This window comes from Manacus candei, unplaced genomic scaffold, assembly GCF_025592945.1.
Source record: "Manacus candei isolate 608988 ecotype Guabito, Panama unplaced genomic scaffold, ASM2559294v1 h1tg000106l, whole genome shotgun sequence".
Classification (NCBI taxonomy): Eukaryota; Metazoa; Chordata; class Aves; order Passeriformes; family Pipridae; genus Manacus; species Manacus candei.
Genome location: NW_026138154.1, coordinates 1,143,629 through 1,166,905, shown reverse-complemented (window position 1 = coordinate 1,166,905; position 23,277 = coordinate 1,143,629). Strand labels below are relative to the sequence as shown.

At 53.5% G+C, this 23,277-nt stretch overlaps 1 protein-coding gene across 1 annotated transcript in view; it reads right to left on the bottom strand.

Moving 5' to 3' along the window:
* LOC127461445 (fibrillin-2-like) overlaps nucleotides 1-23,277 on the bottom strand; it is a 108,843-nt gene that overhangs the window by 17,258 nt on the left and 68,308 nt on the right. The window contains exons 23-43 of the mRNA XM_051769264.1: nucleotides 22,983-23,108; nucleotides 20,944-21,171; nucleotides 20,710-20,835; nucleotides 17,826-17,954; nucleotides 13,993-14,118; nucleotides 13,441-13,566; nucleotides 13,039-13,161; nucleotides 12,218-12,343; nucleotides 12,007-12,132; nucleotides 11,078-11,200; nucleotides 9,749-9,871; nucleotides 8,573-8,698; nucleotides 8,028-8,150; nucleotides 7,626-7,748; nucleotides 7,069-7,230; nucleotides 6,528-6,596; nucleotides 5,734-5,859; nucleotides 5,481-5,606; nucleotides 4,563-4,712; nucleotides 3,694-3,765; nucleotides 2,491-2,616 (exon numbers count right to left, since the gene is read on the bottom strand). Of these exons, the coding sequence (XP_051625224.1) occupies nucleotides 2,491-2,616; nucleotides 3,694-3,765; nucleotides 4,563-4,712; nucleotides 5,481-5,606; nucleotides 5,734-5,859; nucleotides 6,528-6,596; nucleotides 7,069-7,230; nucleotides 7,626-7,748; nucleotides 8,028-8,150; nucleotides 8,573-8,698; nucleotides 9,749-9,871; nucleotides 11,078-11,200; nucleotides 12,007-12,132; nucleotides 12,218-12,343; nucleotides 13,039-13,161; nucleotides 13,441-13,566; nucleotides 13,993-14,118; nucleotides 17,826-17,954; nucleotides 20,710-20,835; nucleotides 20,944-21,171; nucleotides 22,983-23,108 (2,685 nt within the window). The remainder of the gene's footprint in view (nucleotides 1-2,490; nucleotides 2,617-3,693; nucleotides 3,766-4,562; nucleotides 4,713-5,480; nucleotides 5,607-5,733; nucleotides 5,860-6,527; nucleotides 6,597-7,068; nucleotides 7,231-7,625; nucleotides 7,749-8,027; nucleotides 8,151-8,572; nucleotides 8,699-9,748; nucleotides 9,872-11,077; nucleotides 11,201-12,006; nucleotides 12,133-12,217; nucleotides 12,344-13,038; nucleotides 13,162-13,440; nucleotides 13,567-13,992; nucleotides 14,119-17,825; nucleotides 17,955-20,709; nucleotides 20,836-20,943; nucleotides 21,172-22,982; nucleotides 23,109-23,277) is intronic.

Here is a 23,277-nt window from a genome sequence, read left to right as displayed (position 1 = left end):
AAATTGAATTTTCCCGTTATTTTTAGCGTTAGGAAGCGGGTGGTGCTTGGGTTTTAGGGAGCACAGACAGGGGGGGTTCCACACAGAGACCCCTCCACTTCCAAACTTCTCACTGTTTATACTCTGTTAGCAATGAAATCAGGGTTAATTTGCTATAAATTCTCTTCATTCTTAACAATGAAATCAGTGTTAATTTCCTATAAATTCTCTTCATTGTTAGCAAGGAAATCAGGGTTAATTTCCTATAAATTCTCTTCATTGTTAGCAATGAAATCAGTGTTAATTTGCTATAAATTCTCTTCATTGTTAACAATGAAATCAGTGTTAATTTGCTATAAATTCTCTTCATTCTTAGCAAGGAAATCAGTGTTAATTTGCTATAAATTCTCTTCATTGTTAACAATGAAATCAGTGTTAATTTGCTATAAATTCTCTTCATTCTAAGCAATGAAATCAGTGTTAATTTGCTATAAATTCTCTTCATTCTAAGCAATGAAATCAGTGTTAATTTGCTATAAATTCTCTTCATTTTTAACAATGAAATCAGTGTTAATTTGCTATAAATTCTCTTCATTCTAAGCAATGAAATCAGTGTTAATTTGCTATAATTTCTCTTCATTGTTATCAAGGAAATCAGTGTTAATTTGCTATCAGTGTTAATTTGCTATAAATTCTCTTCATTGTTAACAATGAAATCAGTGTTAACTTTCTATAAATTCTCCTCATTGTTACAAAGGAAACCAGTGTTAATTTGCATATAAATCCTCTTCATTAATTGCCTATCAATGACATAATTCCCCCCATTAATTAGCATTCTATCTCTACTGCTTGATTTCTCACTTCTCGTGCCCACATTTGCAGCCTTTTTATTCTCTTTTTCCCAGACAGAAATGCTGAATTATCTTTATTAGTTCCTGCTTCATTTCTGCTCTCTGCAACATGTCCTTGTGGTCCATAAATTCTGCATTCCTGGTGTCCAGTTCTCAGCAGTATTTCCCTCCCCCAGGGCTTTGGTCACCCAAGTGTGTCGAGGTTGGTTTAGGAAACTTCACGTTTGGGTGATTTTTCCCAAAGTGTGTTCCCACAAGAGCAATTACCCCGCTCATGATTAATGAAACCAATTAATTAGAAAAGTTATCAGGGTAGTTTTAGCATTTCCAACACTGCTGGAAACTCCTGGGAGGGCTGGAGGGGCTCAGTGCAGTCAGCTGAGCTTTAACCCTTGGTTTGCTCCAATCTGGGTTGATTTTCAACCATTTCCTGTTGCTTTGTGATTAAAAAATAAGGGGAATTTTAGTTTGAAAGGCTGCTGTTTGCAAATCTTTTTTAAAAAAAAAAACACAACAAAGCACAGAATAAGGGGAAAATTAAGAACATGAATGTAAATCAACATTTTTTTATCCGACCACCGAGGCAGAAAATGAAGATTTCAAGGATTTATAGAATTGTGGAACACCCTGAGCTGGGAGGGACCACAAGGATCAGCAAATTTGCAGATGACACTAAGCTGGGGGGGGAGTGTTGATCTGCTGGAAGGCAGGAGGGCTCTGCAGAGGGACCTGGAGAGGTTGGAGAGTTGGGCTGATTCCAAGGGGATGAGGTTCAACCAGGCCAAGGGCCGGGTCCTGCCCTTTGGCCACAACAACCCCCGGCAGCTCCAGGCTGGGCCAGAGGGGCTGGAGAGCAGCCAGGCAGGAAGGGAGCTGGGAGTGGGGATGGACAGGGAGCTGAACAGGAGCCAGAGTGTGCCCAGGTGGCCAAGAGGGCCAATGGATCCTGGCCTGGCTCAGGAACAGGGTGGCAGCAGGACCAGGGAAGTGATTCTTGCCCTGAAGTCAGCACTGGTGAGGCCACCCCTGGAGTGCTGTGTCCAGTTCTGGGCCCTCAGCTCAGGAAGGACATGGAGGGGCTGGAGCAGGTCCAGAGGAGAGCAACGAGGCTGGGGAAGGGACTGGAGCACAAGTGCTGTGAGGAGAGGCTGAGGGAGCTTGGGGGGCTCAGCCTGGAGAAGAGGAGGCTCAGGGGAGACCTCCTCACTCTCTGCAACTCCCTGACAGGAGGGGGGAGCTGGGGGGGGGTTGGGCTCTTTTCCCAGGCAACCATCAGCAAGACAAGAGGGCTGGGTCTGAAGCTGTGCCAGGGGAGGTTTAGGTTGGATATCAGGAAGAATTTCTTTCCAGAGAGGGTGCTCAGCCATTGGAATGGGCTGCCCAGGGAAGGGGTGGATTCTCCATCCCTGGAGGTTTTTAAGAAGAGACTGGATGTGGCATCAGTGCCATGGGCTGGGAACCACAGCGGGGTTGGATCAAGGCTTGGATTGATGATCTCGGAGGTCCCTTCCAACCCAGCTGATTCCATGATTCTATGATCATGGAGTGCAGCTCCTGGCCCTGCACAGAACACCCCAAAGATCCCAGGATGTGAGAACACGTAGGCTCTGTCCCACAGCCCTCTCCCTGGTGGGTGCCACCCTTGGGTGCCCCCCCTTACCTTCGCAGATGAGCAGGATGTTGTTGTAGCTGAAGCCGATGGGACACTCGCAGCGGAAGCTCCCGATCTGGTTGATGCAGACGCCGTTGGTGCAGATGGCCGGGATCTCGCTGCACTCATCGATATCTGCACACACACAGAGACACACAGACACACACAGAGACACACACAGACACACACAGACACACACAGACACACACAGACACACACAGACACACACAGACACACACAGAGTCTTCCATGAGCATCCTGGTTGGAAAACGCTGCCCCGCCGTGATGGTTTGATTTAGGCCTTTCCCTGGCAACCAGCTCGAAACCAAGGAAGTCCCTATGTCCTTCCCAGTATTCCATCCTATTTCTTTATGTAAGCAAACACATAAATAAGGGTTGGTCTCTTTTCCCAGTCAACCATCAGCAAGACAAGAGGGTTTGGTCTAGAGTTGTGCCAGGGGAGGTTTAGGTTGGAGATTAGGAAGAATTTCTTTGCAGAGAGGGTGCTCAGCCATTGGAATGGGCTGCCCAGGGAAGGGGTGGATTCTCCATCCCTGGAGGTTTTTAAGAAGAGACTGGATGTGGCATCAGTGCCATGGGCTGGGAACCACAGCGGGATTGGATCAAGGGTTGGACTTGATGACCTTGGAGGTCCCTTCCAACCCAGCTGATTCCATGATTCTATGAAGGGGAGAGGAGGTTGAGCTCCTCTTCCAGTGGGCTTGGAGCAAGCAGCCTCCCTGCAGCTCTGTCCTAGTTAGAACAGCTGGGACCAGTTCATCACTGCATGGGTGGAACCCAAAACTGTGCATTCTACAGCCTTCCATGCCATTGCCCAGAAACTGTTCTCAACAGACCATTTACACCCTCTGCCCAGAGCAGCCCTGACTCCTCAGGGTGTAAACTGGGTGTTCAGAGGCCTGGGAGATAGGAGGGTGCTCCTGTGCTCACACCCAGTGTGGAACTCCCTGCCCTGAGGGAGGCACTGGGCATTCCTGCCTGAACTGGAGGATAGATAATCTTGGAGTCTTGGGACTTTTTTAACCACTGGTGGGATCCAGAGAAGGACTGAGACCACCACTCTCAACCAGACTGAGACCACCACCCTCGACAGGGATATCCTCTGGGAATAGAAGGTTTGGGAAGGTTTGAGAAGAGAAGGTTTGGGAAGGTGTGGGAAGGGAAAGGGGAAGGGAAGGATTATTTACTCACCAATGGGCTTCCCCGTGTGGATGTCGATGATAAATCCAGGGGCTTGGTTCCCACACAGGATCTGGTACTCGGCTGGAACGGGAACCCCAAGGTCAGGGCTGTGCCCAGTGGGCACAAAGGGCACAGCCATGGCTGGATTTGGGGGTGTGCCAGGCAGGAGGGGCTCAGCACAGTCACAGGGTGACCCAGACAGGGTGCTGTTCCTTGTCCCCCTCCCCTTGGCAGTGGCTGTGCCCCAAAGTGCATAGGATTTTAGCCTTAAAATCCACATTATCTAAGTTTTAGCCCAGCTTGTTGGCACCTTTACCTTGCCAGTGCCTTGGGACAAGGTTTCTGAAACTGCTGTTGAACATTCTTTGTTCAGGATTTCAACAGACAGGGATTTTAAGGAGGAAAGGGGGTTTCTCTGCCTGTGAAAGAGCCACAACCTCTGACAAGAACCAGGCAAAGCTCTCCAGGAGCCTTGAAACCATTCCAGAAGGGATGATACTGTGCCAAAGACCAAGGCATAAGAAGATAGAAGGGTCTTTGAGACCTCTGGGTTAAATTTGGGAGGTGTGTCAGGGGTGGTGTTATGGGAGGGACAGTTTTGGAAGTGGGTGTAACAGCTGAGGTGATGTCCAAATATTGCAATTAAAAGACAATAGAAAGCATGAAGTATTATAAAAATATTGTAATTAGATGACAGTACAAAGATCTAACTCCTATATAGCTCAGGATGCACACTTGGGAAAACATTCCTGTGCATCCAGCCTGGAATAAACGAGTGCTTTTTGCTTCCAAAAAGAGTTTTAGGGAGTTATTTTCTGGCTTTTGGGCATCAGAATCCCTTGAAAAGCGAGGGGGCAGCAGGGAATGAGGTGACTTACGGCTGGCAGGGGTGGGACAGGGCTCACAGGGCTTGTTCCAGGCCTTGCCAATGTTGTAGGAGCAGCAGCACATCTTCTTGGTCATGTTGAAGGAGAGCTCGTTCTCACACGTGTCGTTGTAGTTGCGGTAGCACACGCTCTTCCTCATGTCTGCAGAGGCAGCACAGGCAGCATTCCCAGCCTGGCATGGGCACTGCCAGCCCTGGGAATGGGCTCTGCCAACCCTGGGAATGGGTTCTACCAGCTCTAGGAATGGGACCTGCCAGGCTTTGGAATGGGTGCTGTGCCAGCCCTGGGAATGGGTCCTGCCAGCCCTAGGAATGGGTTCTGCCAGCCCTGGGAATGGGTCCTGTCAGCCTTTGGAATGGGTTCTACCAGCCTTGGGAATGGGTCCTGTCAGCCTTTGGAATGGGTTCTACCAGCCTTGGGAAGAGGTGCTACCAGCCCTGGGAATGGGTCCTGCCAGCCTTTGGAATGGCAGCCCTGGGAAGAGGTGCTACCAGCCCTGGGAATGGGTCCTACCAGCTCTGGGAATGGATGCTGTGCCAACCCTAGGAATGGGTGCTGTACCAGCCCTGGGAATGGGTTCTACCACCCCCAGGAATGGGACCTGTCAGCTGCCTTTGAAATGGGTTCTACCAGCTCTGGGAATGGGTCCTGCCATTCCTACCTTTGGAATGGCAGCCCTGGGAAGAAGCTCTACCACCCCTGGGAATGGGTCCTGCCAGCCTTTGGAATGGCAGCCCCAGGAAGAGGTTCTACCAGCCCCGGGAAGGGGCCCTGCCAGCCCTGGCAGTGGGTCCCACTGGTCACTCCCAGCCCTTGTGCTGCCCCCCCTCAGCCCCCAGCCCAGCGCCAGGCCTGGGCACAGGCCGGGCAGTGCCACCCTGTCCCAGTATGGCCCAGCCCCTGCCGTACCCATGCAGTTGTTCCCTCCGTTGACCTGCATGTACTCGGGGGGGCACACGCAGGTGTAGTTGCCCAGGGTGTTGTAGCAGGTGCCGGGGCCGCAGATCCCGATGTGGGCAGAGCACTCGTCGATATCTGCCAAAAACAGGGCGAGTGGAGGGTCAAACCAGCGGGCACGGGGGGAGAGGGCACGACCCGGGGTCGGGGCAGGCTGGGCACCAGCCCAGAGAAGGGATTTTCCCTGATTTTGGGGCCCTGGTACCTTCGCAGATCCGCGTGTCCTCGTTGAGGTAGTACCCGAGGGGACACTCGCACTGGAAGCTGCCGAAGGTGTTGACGCAGTTGCCGCCCTGGCACAGCCCTGGCAGCTCCTGGCACTCATCAATGTCTGGGGAGGGAGAGCAGAGGGAGGTGTTGGCTTGCCTGGCACCCCAGAGGGTCCATCCCAACACCTCCTGGAGCAGGAGCTCATCCCAGGAGAGCACAAACTGTGTCCAGCTCTGGGCCCTCAGCTCAGGAAGGACATGGAGGGGCTGGAGCAGGTCCAGAGGAGAGCAACGAGGCTGGGGAAGGGACTGGAGCACAAGTGCTGTGAGGAGAGGCTGAGGGAGCTGGGGGGGCTCAGCCTGGAGAAGAGGAGGCTCAGGGGAGACCTCCTCACTCTCTGCAACTCCCTGACAGGAGGGGGGAGCCAGGGGGGGTTGGGCTCTTTTCCCAGGCAACCATCAGCAAGACAAGAGGGCTGGGTCTGAAGCTGTGCCAGGGGAGGTTTAGGTTGGATATCAGGAAGAATTTCTTTGCAGAGAGGGTGCTCAGCCATTGGAATGGGCTGCCCAGGGAAGGGGTGGATTCTCCATCCCTGGAGGTTTTTAAGAAGAGACTGGATGTGGCATCAGTGCCATGGGCTGGGAACCACAGCGGGGTTGGATCAAGGCTTGGATTGATGATCTCAGAGGTCCCTTCCAACCCAGCTGATTCCATGATTCTGTGATTCAAAGGTGATTCACAGGGCTGGGCTCCCCCAGCACCCCAGGCACAGGGCACAGGATAACTCACCCTCCAGGATGACAGTGATGGGGTTGGGCCGGAATCCTTCCCCTCCAGGGCACAAAGTCTTGTACTCAGCTGTGGAAAAATCAGTCAGAGGGGTCCAGAGCTCGTGGGGGGGCTCCCAGGAAACAGGAGGGGGAGGGAGAAGCGGGAGAAACCCGGGAAAAACAGGCCATGGGGGTGGGGGTGGTGGCAGAGGGAGCAGCCTGACTTCCATGGCCTGCCAAGCCACATTATCCCTCCTGGCTCTGCTTGCCTGTTGGAATAACAGGGTTATTCCAGCTCCCCCACCAGACTAGGGATGAAGGATCCCAACCTGAATCCCAACAAGGCACGACCAGCCGGGTCTCCCCCACCCCCCTTCACCCCTCCCCTGCCCTGCCTGGCCCTGCACAGGGTTGCCTCCCTCTCCCTCAGCTTCCCCAGCAAATCCAGGACCCAGGAGCCTCTCCCTGAGTAGAGAATCCATAGGGAAGCATCCCTGTCTCCCTTCCCTGCTGTCCATCCACCCCATTCCCGAGTTCCCCCCAGGCACTGCCCAACTCACTGGTGTTGGCTGGAGGGCACAGCTCGCAGGGGTTGCCCCAGGCACGGCCCAGGGAGCAGCAGCAGGAGGCCCGAGTGACCCCGACTCCGATCTCTGCACTGCAGGAGATCCCCCCATCTCCTCGGTCCTGGGTGTCCAGGAAGCAATTCCCGACACGGGTGTCTGCACAAAGACAGTGGTGGGTGAGCAGAGCCCCTCCAGGAAACTTTGTGTGCACAGGAGGAACAGAATCACGGGATCCCAGACTGGTTTGGGCTGGGAGGACCTTGAGGGTCATGGAGTTCCACCCCTTGCCACGGGCAGGGACACCTTCCACCAGCCCAGGTGGCTCCAAGCCCTGTCCAACAGTGCCTTGGACACTTCCAGGGAATAAGAACAGCCCCAGAGCTTCCCTGGAATAACTTCTTCAAGAAGCAGAGCACCCACACGGGTGACACAAGGTGGGCCAGGCCCAACAGGAGATGGCTCCTTTTCTTCTGGTGGTCAGCCAGCCTGGTAGTGGCCAGTTCCAGCTCTGAGGGACCCCCAAGGTGCTCTCCATGCAGGTCCCCACTCACCCACACAGCCCACCCCAGTGGGGTTCAGCTCGAAGTCCTGAGGGCAGTTGCACAAGTAGCTGCCGGGGGTGTTGACGCAGAGCCCGTTGATGCAGTTCACAGGGTCTGCACATTCATTGATGTCTGAAAGGATGGAAGGGTGGAGAGTGAAAAACAGGGTGAAGATTGGCACAGAAACCACAGCCCTGAGCTCTGCAGGTGAACCCCCACACCTTGGTGTCCCTAAAGCTCTTCATGGGATGTCACCAAAACCCTTCTAGAAACAAGCCTTGCCTTGTCCCACTTCCCAGAGGCAGCAGAAAGGAGCAGAGCCACACTGAGCTGTCCCTCCTGTTCCCCTTCCAGCTGGCTTTAGGCTGCTGGTGCCACCCAGAGCAGTGCCCCTCTCCCAGCAGCCCTGACCTGTGCAGTTGCCTCCACTCCTGTCCAGCTCATATCCATCGTCACAGGCGCAGCGGAACATCCCGGGCAGGTTCTGGCAGGTGCCAAAGACACAGATGTTCTGGAAGGTGCACTCATCAATGTCTGCAAAAACAGGCAGAGCTGGGCACTCAGGGTGTGCCAGAGGCAGGGCCAGCACAGGCTTCTCCTGTCCCACCTGCTGTGGGTGACCCATCTCAGGATGGCTTTTGGTGCCATGGGACACCATCTCCTGGGTGAGCAGGACTGCTCTCAGTGCCCTCTCCTCTCACCCCATGTCCACATTTTGCAGGAATGTTGCATCAGTGCCCTCTCCTCTCACCCCTGCCCACATTTTTCAGGAACCCTTGGCCTACCACAACCCCTCTGAAGGCTGGGGACCAACTCCTGCCAGCTGGAAGCTCAGGAGCTTTGCACCACCAGGTGATGGGGGGGCCTTAGCAATGGGCTGGGTGGTGACAGAGCAGTGGAGAGGGAAGGACAGAAGGGAGGTGGGCACTGAGCTGGGCAGAACTCTGGGCACTCACCCTGGCAGGCCTTGCTGTCCTCGGTGGGGTTGAAGCCCATCTCGCACTCGCAGCGGTACCCGCCGGGGGCATTGAGGCACTGCCCGTTCTCACACAGGTTCACGTTGTCTGCACACTCATCCACGTCTAGAGAGACCCAGCAGGACACTGACACAGCATCCCCCAGCACGTGGCACTTCCCTCAACATTCCCACAAGCCCATCCCACCCCTGTCCCAGCTCTCGGAGGAGAGTGATCTTGTCCCGTGGAACCTCCCATTCATCAGGGACATAAACTGCAGCAGAGGGGAACATTTCTGAACTGAGCAAGTACCTCGAGAAAGATGCTCCTGTGGCAGCTTAGATTACAGAATCCCAGAATCCCAGAACATACTGAGTTGGAAGAGACCCACAGGAATCATCCAGTCCAACCCCACAGCCCCTCTTCTGCCAGGGGGCTGCAGTTGTCCTCATTGCCTTGATCCTCCCCAAACACCTCCTGAGGGGGTGGGGGATCCCTGCTGAGAGGGTGGGGGATCCCTGCTGAAGGTATCTGAGGTGTAAGTCGGGCTGCTGTGGATTTTGGGGGGACATCTGGGATTTTGGGGGAAGCCCAGACACATGCACCCCAAGGTGCTGAGCCAGGCTGGCAGGGAAGAGGGCGAAGGATGAGAAGGAAAGAAGCTCAGAAAAGAGAATGACGTGTCTGCCCAGGAGGAATTCCTCCAGTGGGGTTGTTTCTGCAAGTAAAGCTGCGATAACACGAAGCAAAATTAAATATTCCAAACCACTCTTTGAGCTGAAGCAGTAGGAAAAAAAAAAAAAGGAAGCAAAATGACTTGGGATCAGGGAGTTATTTTGTCTGGGAGAGCAGCTCCAGGGAATATCCAGTGACTTGGAACTGTGAGAAATAACAATCCCCAAAGGCTTTTTACTTAAGGCTTGTTACATCTGCATAACGAGCTGTGAGGGGCTTAAACACCCCCCTGGAGCTGCTGCAGCTTGATGAGAACACCCTACCACCCCACCACCTCTTTCACGACGACTTTTGAATTAAAAGCCTTAAACATGCAGGCCCATCCGTCACCTGCGCTTAAAGAGAAACTGCCAGTGCCCTTGTCAAAGTGGGGGATTTTTGGGGCCTAACTGGGATAAAATTCCAGGTCCCAGGCCACATTCCTGCTGCCCGTGGCCTCACCTGAGCAGGAGAAGCCGTCGCCGTTGAAGCCCTCGCGGCAGGCGCAGCGGTAGGAGCCGGGCGTGTTCACGCAGTTGGCGTTGAGGTTGCACTTGTGCTCTTCGGTTGCACACTCGTCCAGGTCTGGGCAGGGAGAACACCCAAGTCAGGGCTCTGCCTCTGGCCCTGCCCCTCAAGCCTGGGCAGCTCAGGGGGCTCAGGGATGCTCCGGGAGGTTTTCCAGGCGCTCGCGAGGCTCCGACGGATCTCCAGGAGCTTCTCCGGCCTCTGTGACCACGACGCTCGCCCGCGGCCCCAGGTGCCACATCTACACGGCTTTGAGGTCCCTCCAGGGATGGTGACTCCACCACCTCCCTGGACAGCCCGTTCCAGGGCTTGACAGCCCTCTCCATAAATAAAGTTTCCCTGATATTCAACCTAAACTTCCCCTGAGGGAACTTCTACCAGCCCTGGGAATGGGACCTGTCAACCTTTGGAATGGGTGCTGCACCAGCCCTGGGAATGGGTTTTACCACCCCTGGGAATGGGTTCTACCAGCCCTGGGAATGGGTCCTGCCAGCCTTTGGAATGGCAGCCCTGGGAAGAAGTTCTACCAGCCCTGGGAATGGGCCCTGCCAACGGTGGGAATGGGTTCTACCACCCCTGGAAATAGGCTCTGCCAGCCTTTGGAATGGGCAGCCCTGGGAACAGGTGCTACCAGCCCTGGGAATGGGTCCTGTCAGCCCTGGGAATGGGTTTTACCAGACCTGGGAAGGGATGCTTCCTCTTGTCACGGAATCCCAGAACATGCTAGGTTGGAAGGGACCCCCAAGGATCATCCAGTCCAACTCCTGGCCCTGCACAGGCCCATCCCCATGTGCCTGAGAGGATCATCCAAACCCTCCTGGAGCTCTGGCAGCCTTGGGGCTGTGCCCACTGCCCTGGGGAGCCTGGTCAGTGCCCAACCACCCTCTGGGGGAAGAACCTTTCCCTGAGATCCCACCTGAACCTCTCCTGGCACAGCTTCAGCCATTCCCTGGGTCCTGTCCCAGCTCAGTCCCTGCCCCTCCTCTGCCCCTCCCGAGGAAGTTGTAACTGCAGTGAGTTCGCCCCTCAGCCTCCTCTTCCTGTCCCTTGTTCCCTGGGAGCAGAGCCCGACCCTCCCCAGCTCCCCCCTCCTGGCAGGGAGTCACAGAGAGCCAGAAGGTTCCCCCTGAGCCTCCTTTTCTCCAGGCTGAGCCCCCCCAGCTCCCTCTTCATCCAACTCCTGGCGCTCTCAGCCCAGGTGCCAGCTCAGCCCAGCCCTCAGAGGTGCCCCCAGGAGCTCCCTCTCCCCGGGGGAGGACTCACCGTTGCACTTCAGCCCGTCCCCGAGCCAGCCCGTGCGACACTTGCACTTGAAGCTGCCGGGCACGTTGATGCAGGAGGCGTGCATGTCGCAGTTGTGCGCCCCGATCTCGCACTCGTCGATGTCTGCGGGGAGGAAGGACACCCAGCTCAGCTCTCCCAGGGCAGGAGAGAGCAGTCAGGCATGGTTCCACTCCTGGGTTTGGGGTCCAATGGATCCCAGGAGCCCTGAACCTCAGCATTTTGGGGAACAGGCTGCCTGGAGTCAGACCCCTGAGCTGGAAGATGATGCAAAAGGAAAGGTTTGGCTTTCAACTAGAAATAGGTCAGTTCCTGTCTCTAACCTGCCTTCCTGGCCATCTCTGACTGCCCAGAAGGAGGTCCAGCTATGATCCTGTTCCTGGGTTTGGGTTCCAACGGATCCCAGGAGCCTGAACCTCAGCATTTTGGGGAACAGGCTGCCTGGAGTCAGACCCCTGAGCTGAAGGGCTGAACTGTGCTAAGCCCTGGAAGATGATGCAAAAGGAAAGGTTTGGCTTTCAACTAGAAATAGGTCAGTTGTTGTCTCTAACCTGCCTTCCTGGCCACCTCTGACTGCCCAGGAGGGAGTCCAGCTTTGATCCTGCTCATGGTTTGGATACCAATGGATCCCAGGAGCCTGAACCTCAGCATTTTGGGGAACAGAAGAGCTGAGCTGTGCTCAGCCCTGGAAGATGATGTAAAAGGAAAGGTTTGGCTTTCAACTAGAAATAGGTCAGTTCCTGTCTCTACCCTGCCTTCCTGGCCACCTCTGGCTGCCCAGGATTTGCTCCCAGCACATCCACACCCCTGGGTGCCCACTGCATCCCCCACACAACACCCCAGGCACGGTGCCCTCTCCGTGGCAGCCATGGGAGCTGTCTGGGAAGGCTCCAGGTCTGCTGAGGTCCCACCTGTGCACCCTGTGGTTCCCTTCTTGACGAAGTAGCCGAGCTGGCAGTGGCAGATGAAGGAGCCCTTGGTGTTCTCACACTCGCCGTGCAGGCAGATGTTGGGGTTGAGGTCACACTCGTTCACATCTGCAGGAGGAAAAGAACCATGGAGCACCACAAGGACTCTGAGGCAACCCTCTGCATCCCTTCCTGCATCCACCACAGTCCTCACCAATGCAGGTCTTCATGTCCAGGGATGCCATGAAGCCGTCGAAGCAGAGGCACCGGTACTCGCCGGGGATGTTTGTGCACTGCCCCCCATCACAGATGTCAGGATTATCCTCACACTCATCGATGTCTAGAGAGGGGAGACCATTGCCAAGGTAAACAGGATTGTGGAAGCCCAGGAGGGAGGCACAGGAGGGGCTTTGCTCCAGATCCTGCAGTTCCAGGAGCCCACGAGAGGGGCTGGACAGGAAAATCACCCCTGGGGAATGGGCTCAAAAACGAGACTCCCTCAAAAATGAGACTCCCTCACCCTGAAGCGGCCACAGAGGTGCCTGGGGCAGCACCTCCGAGGGTTGAGGTGGGCACTGACCTGCACAGGACCTCTTGTCTGGCATGGGCACTGACCTGCACAGGACCTCTTGTCTGGCATGGGCACTGACCTGCACAGGACCTCTTGTCTGGCAGGGGCACTGACCTGCACAGGACCTCTTGTCTGGCACGGGCACTGACCTGCACAGGACCTCTTGTCTGGCACGGGCACTGACCTGCACAGGACCTCTTGTCTGGCATGAGCAATAACCTGCACAGGACCTCTTGTCTGGCATGGGCACTGACCTGCACAGGACCTCTTGTCTGGCATGGGCACTGACCTGCACAGGACCTCTTGTCTGGCACGAGCAATAACCTGCACAGGACCTCTTGTCTGGCACGGGCACTGACCTGCACAGGACCTCTTGTCTGGCAGGGGCACTGACCTGCACAGGACCTCTTGTCTGGCATGAGCACTGACCTGCACAGGACCTCTTGTCTGGCATGAGCACTGACCTGCACAGGACCTCTTGTCTGGCATGAGCGCGTAGCCCTCGCTGCAGCTGCACTCGTAGCTGCCCTCCGAGTTGGAGCAGTGGGTGTCACAGCCCCCGTTGGTGATGGTGCACTCGTCGATGTCTGGGGACAAGGGACAGGTCAGGCAGCAGTTTGGGTCGTGGGTTGGGGTTTGTGCCTCACAGCAGAGGTGCTGAAGAGGACACCAATGCCTTCCCCCCCAACCACAGCCACCCACACTCCCTCCCCGGCAAATTTGGCCGTCGCTCAACCGGGAGGTTCCCCTCTCATCCAACCCTCCAACGCCCTGCTGAGCGTTATAAATAACAGACAAGGCACCAGGAGGGCTCTGGGTTCATCCTGGGGCCCTGTAATGACTCTTTGGCACAGAGGAGGACTCACCAACACAGCCCTGCCTGTCCAGCGTGGCCTGGAAGCCCGAGTCGCACGAGCACTGGTAGGTGCCGATGACGTTGACGCAGCGCCCGTTGCGACACAGGTTGTCACTGAGGGAGCACTCGTTGATATCTGGGGGGGGGAAGAGCAGTTGGAGCAGCCAGCTGGGCTGATTCCCACCCTGGGAATCTCCTGGTGCCCACCTCGGGGTCTCCAAACTGAGTTTGTTGTTGCCCTGTTGGTCAGTGCTCAGTGAACAGCAGAAGGAACAACGTACATGGAGTGAAACCCTGGGAACAACACTGGTCCCTCCTGGGTGAGGGTGTTCTAACCATATATTACAGAATCACAGGGTGGTTTGGGTGGGAAAGGACCTTAAGGATCATCTCATTCCACCCTCTGCCATGGGCAGAGACACCTTCCACCAGCCCAGGCTGCTCCAGCCTGGTCTCGGGCGCTTCCAGGGAAGAAGATATTCGTACCCCCAGCACGAGACCTGGGTTTCCCTGCGTGATTCCCCTCGAACCCTCGCTGTGACACAGGTTTCCAGCATCTCACCTATGCAGGTGTTGCCCTCAGCTGTCAGCTCGTGGCCAGGGGGGCAGATGCACTCGAAGCTGCCGTCGGTGTTCATGCAGATCCCGCCCCGGCACAGCAGCGGGTCCCGCTCGCACTCGTTGATATCTGCACACAACGACACCAGTTGTCCCCTTCCAGAGGGTTTTCCAGCTAACAGGGCAGTGCTGGTGCCAGCAGCACAGTCCCCACCACCAGAGGGACATCCCAAAAACCACAGGGATATCCCAAAATCACCCGGGATTGGGTGAGTCCAGTGGACTCCTGGTTGAAATCACAACCTTGACCTCAGCGGGACATACAGTGTGACATCAGGAGCAAGGACATTATTAGCTTTGTGCAGTTGAGCCAGCAAGGACTAGAAGGATAATTCCCAGCCCCCCCATCCCAGTACATTTTCACAAATCCCATCAGCAGGGGAAGAATTCCTTGGAAAACGTGTGGTTGGTTTGATAGAACACCAACAGACCTTCTTGGTAAGAGCCTCCCCAGCTCCAGTGTCACACAGGGGGGTAGGAAATAACCCCCACATTGCTGGAAAAAAATCACATGTGGACCAAAAAGATGGAATTTACAAGGAACTGGAGAAATCCCTGGAACAGGTGAAACTGCTGGGAGAGAGACGGGATCCGTTCAAAATGAAAAATAAAAAACAAAAGGGTTAGAAAAGTTTGTAAATGCCAGGCTGGAAAACCCAAACAAGGGAAACTCCTGGAATGGTGAAGTGGTGATGGCTGGAAACAAAAAAAACAACACAAGGAGGAGATGAAAAGTCTGGAGCCTTGTTATCAGTGGATTATCCATGGAGAGAGACCTTGGAGAAGGCTCTTTGTGATCTTCTAAGATGCTGTCCAGGCAAGTCTTTATGTGCTTCACAGTCACATTCCTTGGAAAGGGCAAGTGCTGGGATGAATCTGATCCTTTAACTTTTGGAAGAGGAGTCTGAGGTTCTTTATTCTGGTCCCAGAATGGAGTTTGTCAAAATCAAAAGATTTTGGGTTCTTGAATACCCCTAGAATTGACTGGAGATGTCCTGCAGTGACAGGAAGAGGGTAAAAAAAACCAGGGAAGCCTCCCTGGAAGTGCTCAGAGGATTCATCCACAGCTGCACCCTGAGAAATGGGAATTGAGAGCACAAAGCCTTTGGGTGCAACAGGAAGGAGCTGAGGGAGCTAAAAATCTCCCCCAGAAACCCCTCAGTGCCAGCAGAGACAGGGAGGGAGGTTGGATGTGTGGGAAGAACCCAGTTTCTTCTCAGGTGTTTATTTTTCAGATTCTAAACTTGAAATTAAGAGGGGGATATTGCACCTTCCTTGGATAAAACAGTCTGATGGGATCTTCAGGTTATCCACAGCTACAGGGGACTGGGATCCACCCAAAAATGGGGGTGACAGGTCCTTGTCAAACACCCCCCAGGAGCTGTGCCTCGGGCTCTCCACGGTGGGAGCCTATTCCTGGTGAGTTCCAGGCTGCATTTCCCCTGCCCTTGTTGTCATCCACAGCCACAGGCTGGAAAGAATTCCTCCCTCAGGAGGCTGGAGGCAAACAGAGGTGGGAAAAAGCTAATCCTGGAGCAGAGGAAAGGCCATAATGGCACTTGGGGGTGAGGTGGCTCAGCTCCCTGTCACCTCAAGGACAAGGTGGAGTTGGATTTAATATAATAATGAGCAGATAATAACGAGCTTTAAAAAAAAGAAGGACAATGAAACAACATCTTTATATAAAGATATTAGACATCCCACTGCTGCAAGGAGCCAGCAGGTCATTGGTGGGGACTGTGACAGTCTCAGTGTCTCAGAGGAGGAGGAGGATGATGAGTGGGAGCTGTGGGAACCCACACCACAAACTGCACGGAAAAAACAAACCCCAGGCCAGTGGCAGGGCAGGGATTGGTTTCAAAGAACACAGAGAATAAAACATGAAAAATAAATAAATGGTGTTGAATCACACCGAGGGCTGAAGTGGTTTGAAAGTCCAAGCCAAAGCAGAACATCAAGAGTAGGTCAGTGAGACAAGTGAGTCTGGCTGGACAGACGAGGAAAAGAACATGGAATGCCAGGAATTAGAGGACAGCATGAGTCTGGCTGAGCTGTTGGAGAAGAACTGAGGTACTGAGGTCACTGATGGGATGTTTTAAGCTCCAAACAAGAATTATTAAATTGAAAACAGATGAGACTCTGACAGAGTAAAAGCAAGCACGAGGTGGATGGGAGGAGCTGTAAAGAATTATCTGAGGATAAAGGACCATGAGCTGGGCAGGTGAAAGGAGCTTTTACAATTACAGCTGAAAAGTGAGTGGGGCAGGAGAGTGTGTGGATGGTCTACCAGAACTTCTCAGGAAGGAATTAATCCCTGAAAATGTCTGGGGAGCTGGGCAAGGACCTCTTTCATGGCTGAGGCTGGTATGGAACTGCTGCAGAGCCCAAGGAAAGGTGTAGATTAAATATCACACACAGTGATATTTAAATATCACATAAAGTGAGACCAGGTTGAGAGACATTTTAGAAGAGATTCAGTGGAAAGGAGCCCAAGAAAAACAGGATGAATCAGCAAGGTTCTGAGCTGGAAGAGACACAATCCATCTCCTGGTGGACCTCTTGCTCAGCAAGGTGTATCTCCATGTCCTCCTGCCAGGGGAGGCATTTGATTTGATTTGATTTAATAATGACACGTGGCTGGAGGATGGACCATGACAGCAGTGCTATAAAGACAGAAGTTTAATTTATCTCCTAATTTCCCGTTGCTGAGGGGAGAGAGACCCAGCCAGGGTCAACCCCCTCCTCCTGGCCAAGGGCAGGTCCTTTTGAAATGAGAGCAAGGCCTAAAAGAGTTAACTGAGGGATCTTGCTCTGTTGAGAAACCTCCCCCTGACACCTGCTCTGCCTGTGCTGCTGAAGAACTCGTTCTGTTCTGCTCGCTGGACCCAAACCTAATCACAAGAAGAAGGCTGGAAATGCTACACAATCAACCTAGAGGTCATAAATTAAGGCAGGGTAGACATCTGACTAGGAGAAAAGGGCTTAGAGCCAAGGGTTTCTGCAAGCTTCAGTAGTCAGGATGTTAACAACAGAAAGGTGAGGAGGTCAAAGCGAGAAGGAAGAGAAACAGGCCCCCAGTTTGAGGCTGAAGGCTGGAACAAGCACCAACACTCAGTGCCAAGAGAAAAAACTGGGAAGCACCACCCTAAGGTCCACCCAGACCCCGCCTGTTATTAATATGTATGATTAGATGCTGTAATCATGTGAATATCCACGTTAAAATGTTGCAGTCGTGTATGCAGACTGTATAAATCCCCTGATTTTTGCATCGGTGCTGGCCTAGGTTAAAAAGGGCTGAGGGGTGAGAAGAGACCCCCTTGTGTGTGATGGAGAGAGAGACAGAGAGATTTCAGCTGTGCCAACTCCAGCTACGACTGCTGCTTTGAAGAGGAGAGACACTGCTGCCCTGAAAGTGGAAAGGATCTTTCCTTCTTCCCTTCTGAGGGAGAGATTTGATCTAATGTAAATGTTGCTTTACCATAGGAGAGAGAGTTAGAATTGTGTCTATCACGTATTATAGTATTTATTTGTGTAATAATTGTAATATAACTCCCTTCCCCCCTGTACTGAGTTGTGTCATGTCTGGAAAAACCTCTCACACTGAAGTAAATTGCGGGAGGGGGGGCTTGGCCTTGGAAACTGGATTTCTGAGGGTCTCAAACTACGCCAGGCGTCTTCGAGCGAGTTTGCCCGGCGCGGGTGAATAAACACCTGGCTGCTTGCTCAGAGACAAAAAGCTCTTAATTCTGAGGGGTTTTTTTTTTCAGCCTCACTTACCCATGCAGTTCTTCATCATCATGAAGCCGCTCTCGTAGCCCTCGAAGCACTCGCACTCGAAGCTGCCCGGGGTGTTGACGCACGTGCCGTGGCCGCACAGGTCCGGCGAGATGCGGCACTCGTCGATGTCTGGGGGGAGAGGGACACGCTGCCTTCAAAATCTGCATCCCATCATTATTATTTATGTTATTATTATTTATATTATTTATATTATCCTGGCCTGCATCAGGAACAGTGTGGCCAGCAGGAGCAGGGAAGTGATCCTTCCCCTGTGCTCTGCGTTGGTGAGACCACACCTTGAGTGTTGTGTTCAGCTCTGGGCCCCTCAGCTCAGGAAGGATATTGAGGTGCTGGAGCGGGTCCAGAGAAGGGCAACGAGGCTGGGGAAGGGACTGGAGCACAAGTCCTATGAGGAGAGGCTGAGGGAGCTGGGGTTGTTTAGTCTGGAGAAGAGAAGGCTTAGAGGCGACCTCATCACTCTCTTCAACTCCCTGAAGGGAGGTTATAGCCAGGTGGGGGTTGGTCTCTTCTCCCAGGCAACCAACAATAGGACAAGGGGACATGGGCTCAAGCTCTGCCAGGGGAAGTTTAGGTTAGATGTTAGGAAGAAATTCTTTACAGAGAGGGTTATCAGGCATTGGAACGGCCTACCCAGAGAGGTGGTGGATTCACCATCCCTGCAGGTTTTTAAAAAGAGATTGGACGTGGCCCTTAGTGCCATAATATAGTAATTGGAGTTGGATCAGGGGTTGGACTTGATGATCTTGGAGGTCTTTTCCAACCCAACCTATTCTATGATTCTATGATTATTATTTATATTATTATCATTTATATTATTATTTATATTAATTTCACAAGTTTGTCGCGCGCTGTTGGGAACCCTCAGGCCCTCGCAATGCAATCATCACCTTGTATAAGAAGAGAGTTAAGTCAGACTGCTCAAATTACCATGGTGTTACTCTGCTCTCCATTGCTGGCAAGATCCTGGCAAGAATACTCTGCTAGAGCAGAAGGAATTCTACCTGAAAGCCAGTGTAGGAGCACCACAGACATGGTGTTTGTTCTCAGAAAACTGCAAGAGAAGTGCAGGAAACAGAACAAACGTGGGCTGAGCCCTCCCCAAATCTTTGTTCATGAAGCCTAGCCATTATTATTCATATTATTATTATTCATATTATTATTATTCATATTATTATTATTCATATTATTATTATTCATATTGTTATTTCTATTACTGTTATTTCTATTACTGTTATTTCTATTACTGTTATTTCTATTACTGTTATTTCTATTACTGTTATTTCTATTACTGTTATTTCTATTACTGTTATTTCTATTACTGTTATTTCTATTACTGTTATTTCTATTACTGTTATTTCTATTACTGTTATTTCTATTACTGTTATTTCTATTACTGTTATTTCTATTACTGTTATTTCTATTACTGTTATTTCTATTACTGTTATTTCTATTACTGTTATTTCTATTACTGTTATTTCTATTACTGTTATTTCTATTACTGTTATTTCTATTACTGTTATTTCTATTACTGTTATTTCTATTACTGTTATTTCTATTACTGTTATTTCTATTACTGTTATTTCTATTACTGTTATTTCTATTGCATAGGTTTTAGCACAGCTCCAGCACTTTTAGCCCAGCACCTCCACGCCAGGTCTCCGAAGGTGTTGTTTAACATCCCCTGTTGGGGATTCCAAGGGTGGAAAAAAACCCACCTTGTTGTGAAAATGTGCTCAGAACAAGACAGAACTGCTTGACAGAGCCAAGTCAAAACTACTCAGAAGCCTTGAAGATGTTCCAAGAAGGACAGAGATGACGATGAGGAGGAGGAGGAGGAGGATGGGGATGAAGGGGTGGGCGTTTTGGGACCACCAACTCAGCTCTGGGAGATGGGGCTGAAGGGATGGGACAGATGGTGTAACCAAGGAGGTGATGTCCAAATATTAGAATTAGATGGTGTTATAAAAAATTGTAAAGGCCTGTACTCTGTGTGTGTGTGCAACACACCTTTGTGCACCAAAGTTACTACAGTTAAAGAGCTGCTTTCTACCTTTCTCTACTCAAAATTGCCCAGAGAATTATTTCTCCCATGTTAGGCAACAGACACTAGAGAGTGGAGGAAGGACAGGCCACCAGCACCACTAAACCCAGCACTGGGCTTCAAACACTCATTTCACCACAGCTGCACCTCAAACTCAAGGTTTGCACAAGGCAGCAGAGCAAGGAACTCCTCATCCTGAAGGGAGGGACAGCAGCCAAGCTGTCTCCCTGGGGCAGGGCTGATCCTTCACCCCACGAGCAGGAGGAGCCTCATGGAATCACGGGATGGTTTGGGTTGGAAGGGAATTTAAAGTTTATCCAGTTCCACGCCCTGCCATGGGTGAGAACCCACCATCCTGGTGCCCTGAAGGACCCCCTGGGACCCCATGGCAGTGCTTTGTCTTTGCTTTGGTGTGTGTGCCACAGAGCACTGCCTGAGGCTGCAGCTTTCCAGGCTCCCTGGATGCACAAGAGACATTAATTGGCACCAAAATCCAAGGAGGAGAGGTGGTAAAGGATCATGGAGTCCCAGACTGGTTTGGGTTGGGAGGGACTTTAAAGTTCATCTCACTCCACCCCCTGCCATGGGCTGGGACACCTTCCATTATCCCAGGCTGCTCCAATCCCTTTCCAAGGACACTTCCAAGGACGGGCATCCACCACTTCTCCCTGTCCTGCCTCCCTTCCTGGCCTCGATGCTCACGGTTGGCTCCTCGCCACGTCCCTAAAACAAGTGCCACAACCCCCCTGGGTGGCACCACCATGCTGAGCACCCCCAAAGGCAGCAGGGTGGGCGAGGGGTGGCCCAGAGGGGGCCCCTTACCCGTGCAGTTCCTCTCCTCGGCGTCCAGAGCGAAGCCGTTGCCGCAGATGCACCGGAAGCTGCCGATGGTGTTCCGGCACGTGCCGTGAGTGCAGAGGCCGGAGAAGACCTTGCACTCGTTCACATCTGGGGGTGGAGAAGAGCAGAGGTTCAGAGGGAAGGGGGTGTCTCTGAGCCCACAGCCCCCGGGGCGGGCAGAGCGCAGCGAGGTGCTTTGCCCAGCTTTCTGCTCACCTTTGTAGAAGGGCCTCCCCGAGAGCACGTCCCCGCGGTTGGCGAAGCCGGGCCCGCGCGGGCAGATGGCCTTGAACTCGCCGGTGCCCGGCTTGGGGCACTCCTCGCAGTCGCTGCCCCAGGCCGAGCCCACGGAGCAGCAGCACATGTCCATGCGGTACTTGCCGGGCAGGGGCTCCGTGCACTCGTCCTCGTCCCAGCGCATGTAGCACTGCTCCACCCGCACGTCTGGGGGGCACAGCAGGGCTCAGCAACCCCCCTGAGGCGCCCACCCGCCGCCAAAACCAGCCCTGGCACCCTCTGGGACTGGTTTCACACGGTAAGAACCACCCTGGTACCATCTGGGACTGGCTTTGCATGGTAAAAACCATCCTGGCACCCTCTGGGACTGGCTTTGCATGCTAAAAACCACCCTGGCACCCTCTGGGACTGGCTTCACATGGTAAAAACCACCCTGGCACCCTCTGGGACTGGCTTCACACAGTAAAAACCACCCTGGCACCCTCTGGGACTGGCTTCACATGGTGAAAACAACCCTGGCACCCTCTCGGGGACTGGCTTCACATGGTAAAAACCACCCTGGCACCCTCTGGGACTGGCTTCTCATGGTAAAAACCATCCTGGCACCCTCTCTGGGACTGGCTTCACATGGTAAAAACCACCCTGGCACCCTCTCTGGGACTGGCTTCACAAAGTAAAAGTGACCCTGGCACCCTCTGGGACTGGTTTCACATGGTAAAAGGCACCCCTGGCACCCTCTCTGGGACTGGCTTCACATGGTAAAAGGCCCCCTGGCACCCTCTCTGGGACTGGCTTCACACAGTTAGAACCACCCTGGCACCCTCTGGGACTGGCTTTGCACGGTAAAAACCATCTTGGCACCCTCTGGGACTGGCTTCTCATGGTAAAAACCAACCCTGGCACCCTCTCTGGGACTGGCTTTACACAGTAAAAACCATCCTGGCACCCTCTCTGGGACTGGCTTTACACACTCCCTGGAGTGGCTTTGGCTGGGGCATCCTCCAAACAGTGCCCAGGTTCACAAACCACTCTTGGCACCCTCTGGGACTGAGTTCACAAGGTCCCTGGAGTGGCTTTGGTTGGGGAATCATCCAAACTGCCCAGGAATGGGCTGTTCACCAACCACACCTGGCACCCTCTCTGGGACTGGCTTCACATGGTAAAAACCACCCTGGCACCCTCCGGGACTGGCTTCACACACTCCCTGGAGTGGCTTTGGTTGGGGAACTGTCCAAACAGTGCCCAGGAATGAGCCATTCACAGAATATGCTGACAAGGAAGGGACCCCCATGGCTGCAGCACTGGGACCTTCATTTCTTTTTCCAAGGGCCGGTGTTTCCCCAGGCAGGTCAGGCACCGACCTCTCCTTCATATCAGGGCTTCCCATGGGGGCTTCTGGTGCCCCACAGACCCTTCTCACAGAACCATGGAATATCCTGAGCTGGAAGGGACCCACAGGGATCATCCAGTCCAACCCTTAGCCCTGCACAGGACACTCCAACAATCCCACTATGTCCCTTGGAGCATTGTCCAAACACTCTTTGAATCCTGTCAGGGTTGGATGCTCAACCACTGCCCTGAGGAGCCTGTTCCAGTGCCATTCCTTTTTTTTTTTGGAATGCTGTGGGAGATTTCACAGCATGGACATGACCAGCCTGAGTCTGCTGGCAACAGGGCTGGTGAATGGCCCCTCCCTGGTGCTGGAAGCACAGATGGCCCCTGGGAAGGGCAGAGGTTTGTCCCTGTGTGCCCAGGAGTTGTTTCAGGGCTGCTGGGCCGTGTCATTAACCAAAATTAGGTGATTTGGCCACTTCTGAAGTCCCCCCATGAAGAACAGCTGCTGGACTCGGGGACACGAAGCTGCGGCAGCTTTGCCTCGGTTCAGCTGCCGGGTTTTGGTGCCCTTCCCAAAGATGCCACCACTCAATTGCCAAGAATTCCTGCTGCACGTGGCAGGGAGGGGGGGAGCTGGAGCCCCATAGAGGGGCCAGGATCTGGGTGAGAGGAGGTGCCCTTACCCACACACGTCCTGGCAGTGCCATCCAGGGTCAGCCCCTCGGGGCACTCGCAGCGGAAGGAGCCGGCGGAGTTGACGCAGCGCCCGTTGGGGCAGACACCGGGGAACACCTCACACTCGTTCACGTCTGTGGGCACAGAAGCAGGAGAAGGGCGTGAGACTGGCACGGGGACAAGGCCAGCACGGCCTCCAGGGCCTCCTGGAGGAGATGGAAGGAGCCCAGAGCTGCCCTGCAAGACTAAAAAGTGACAACTCGCTCCACATTGTCCCTGCACGGCCACAGCCAAGCCCAGCCA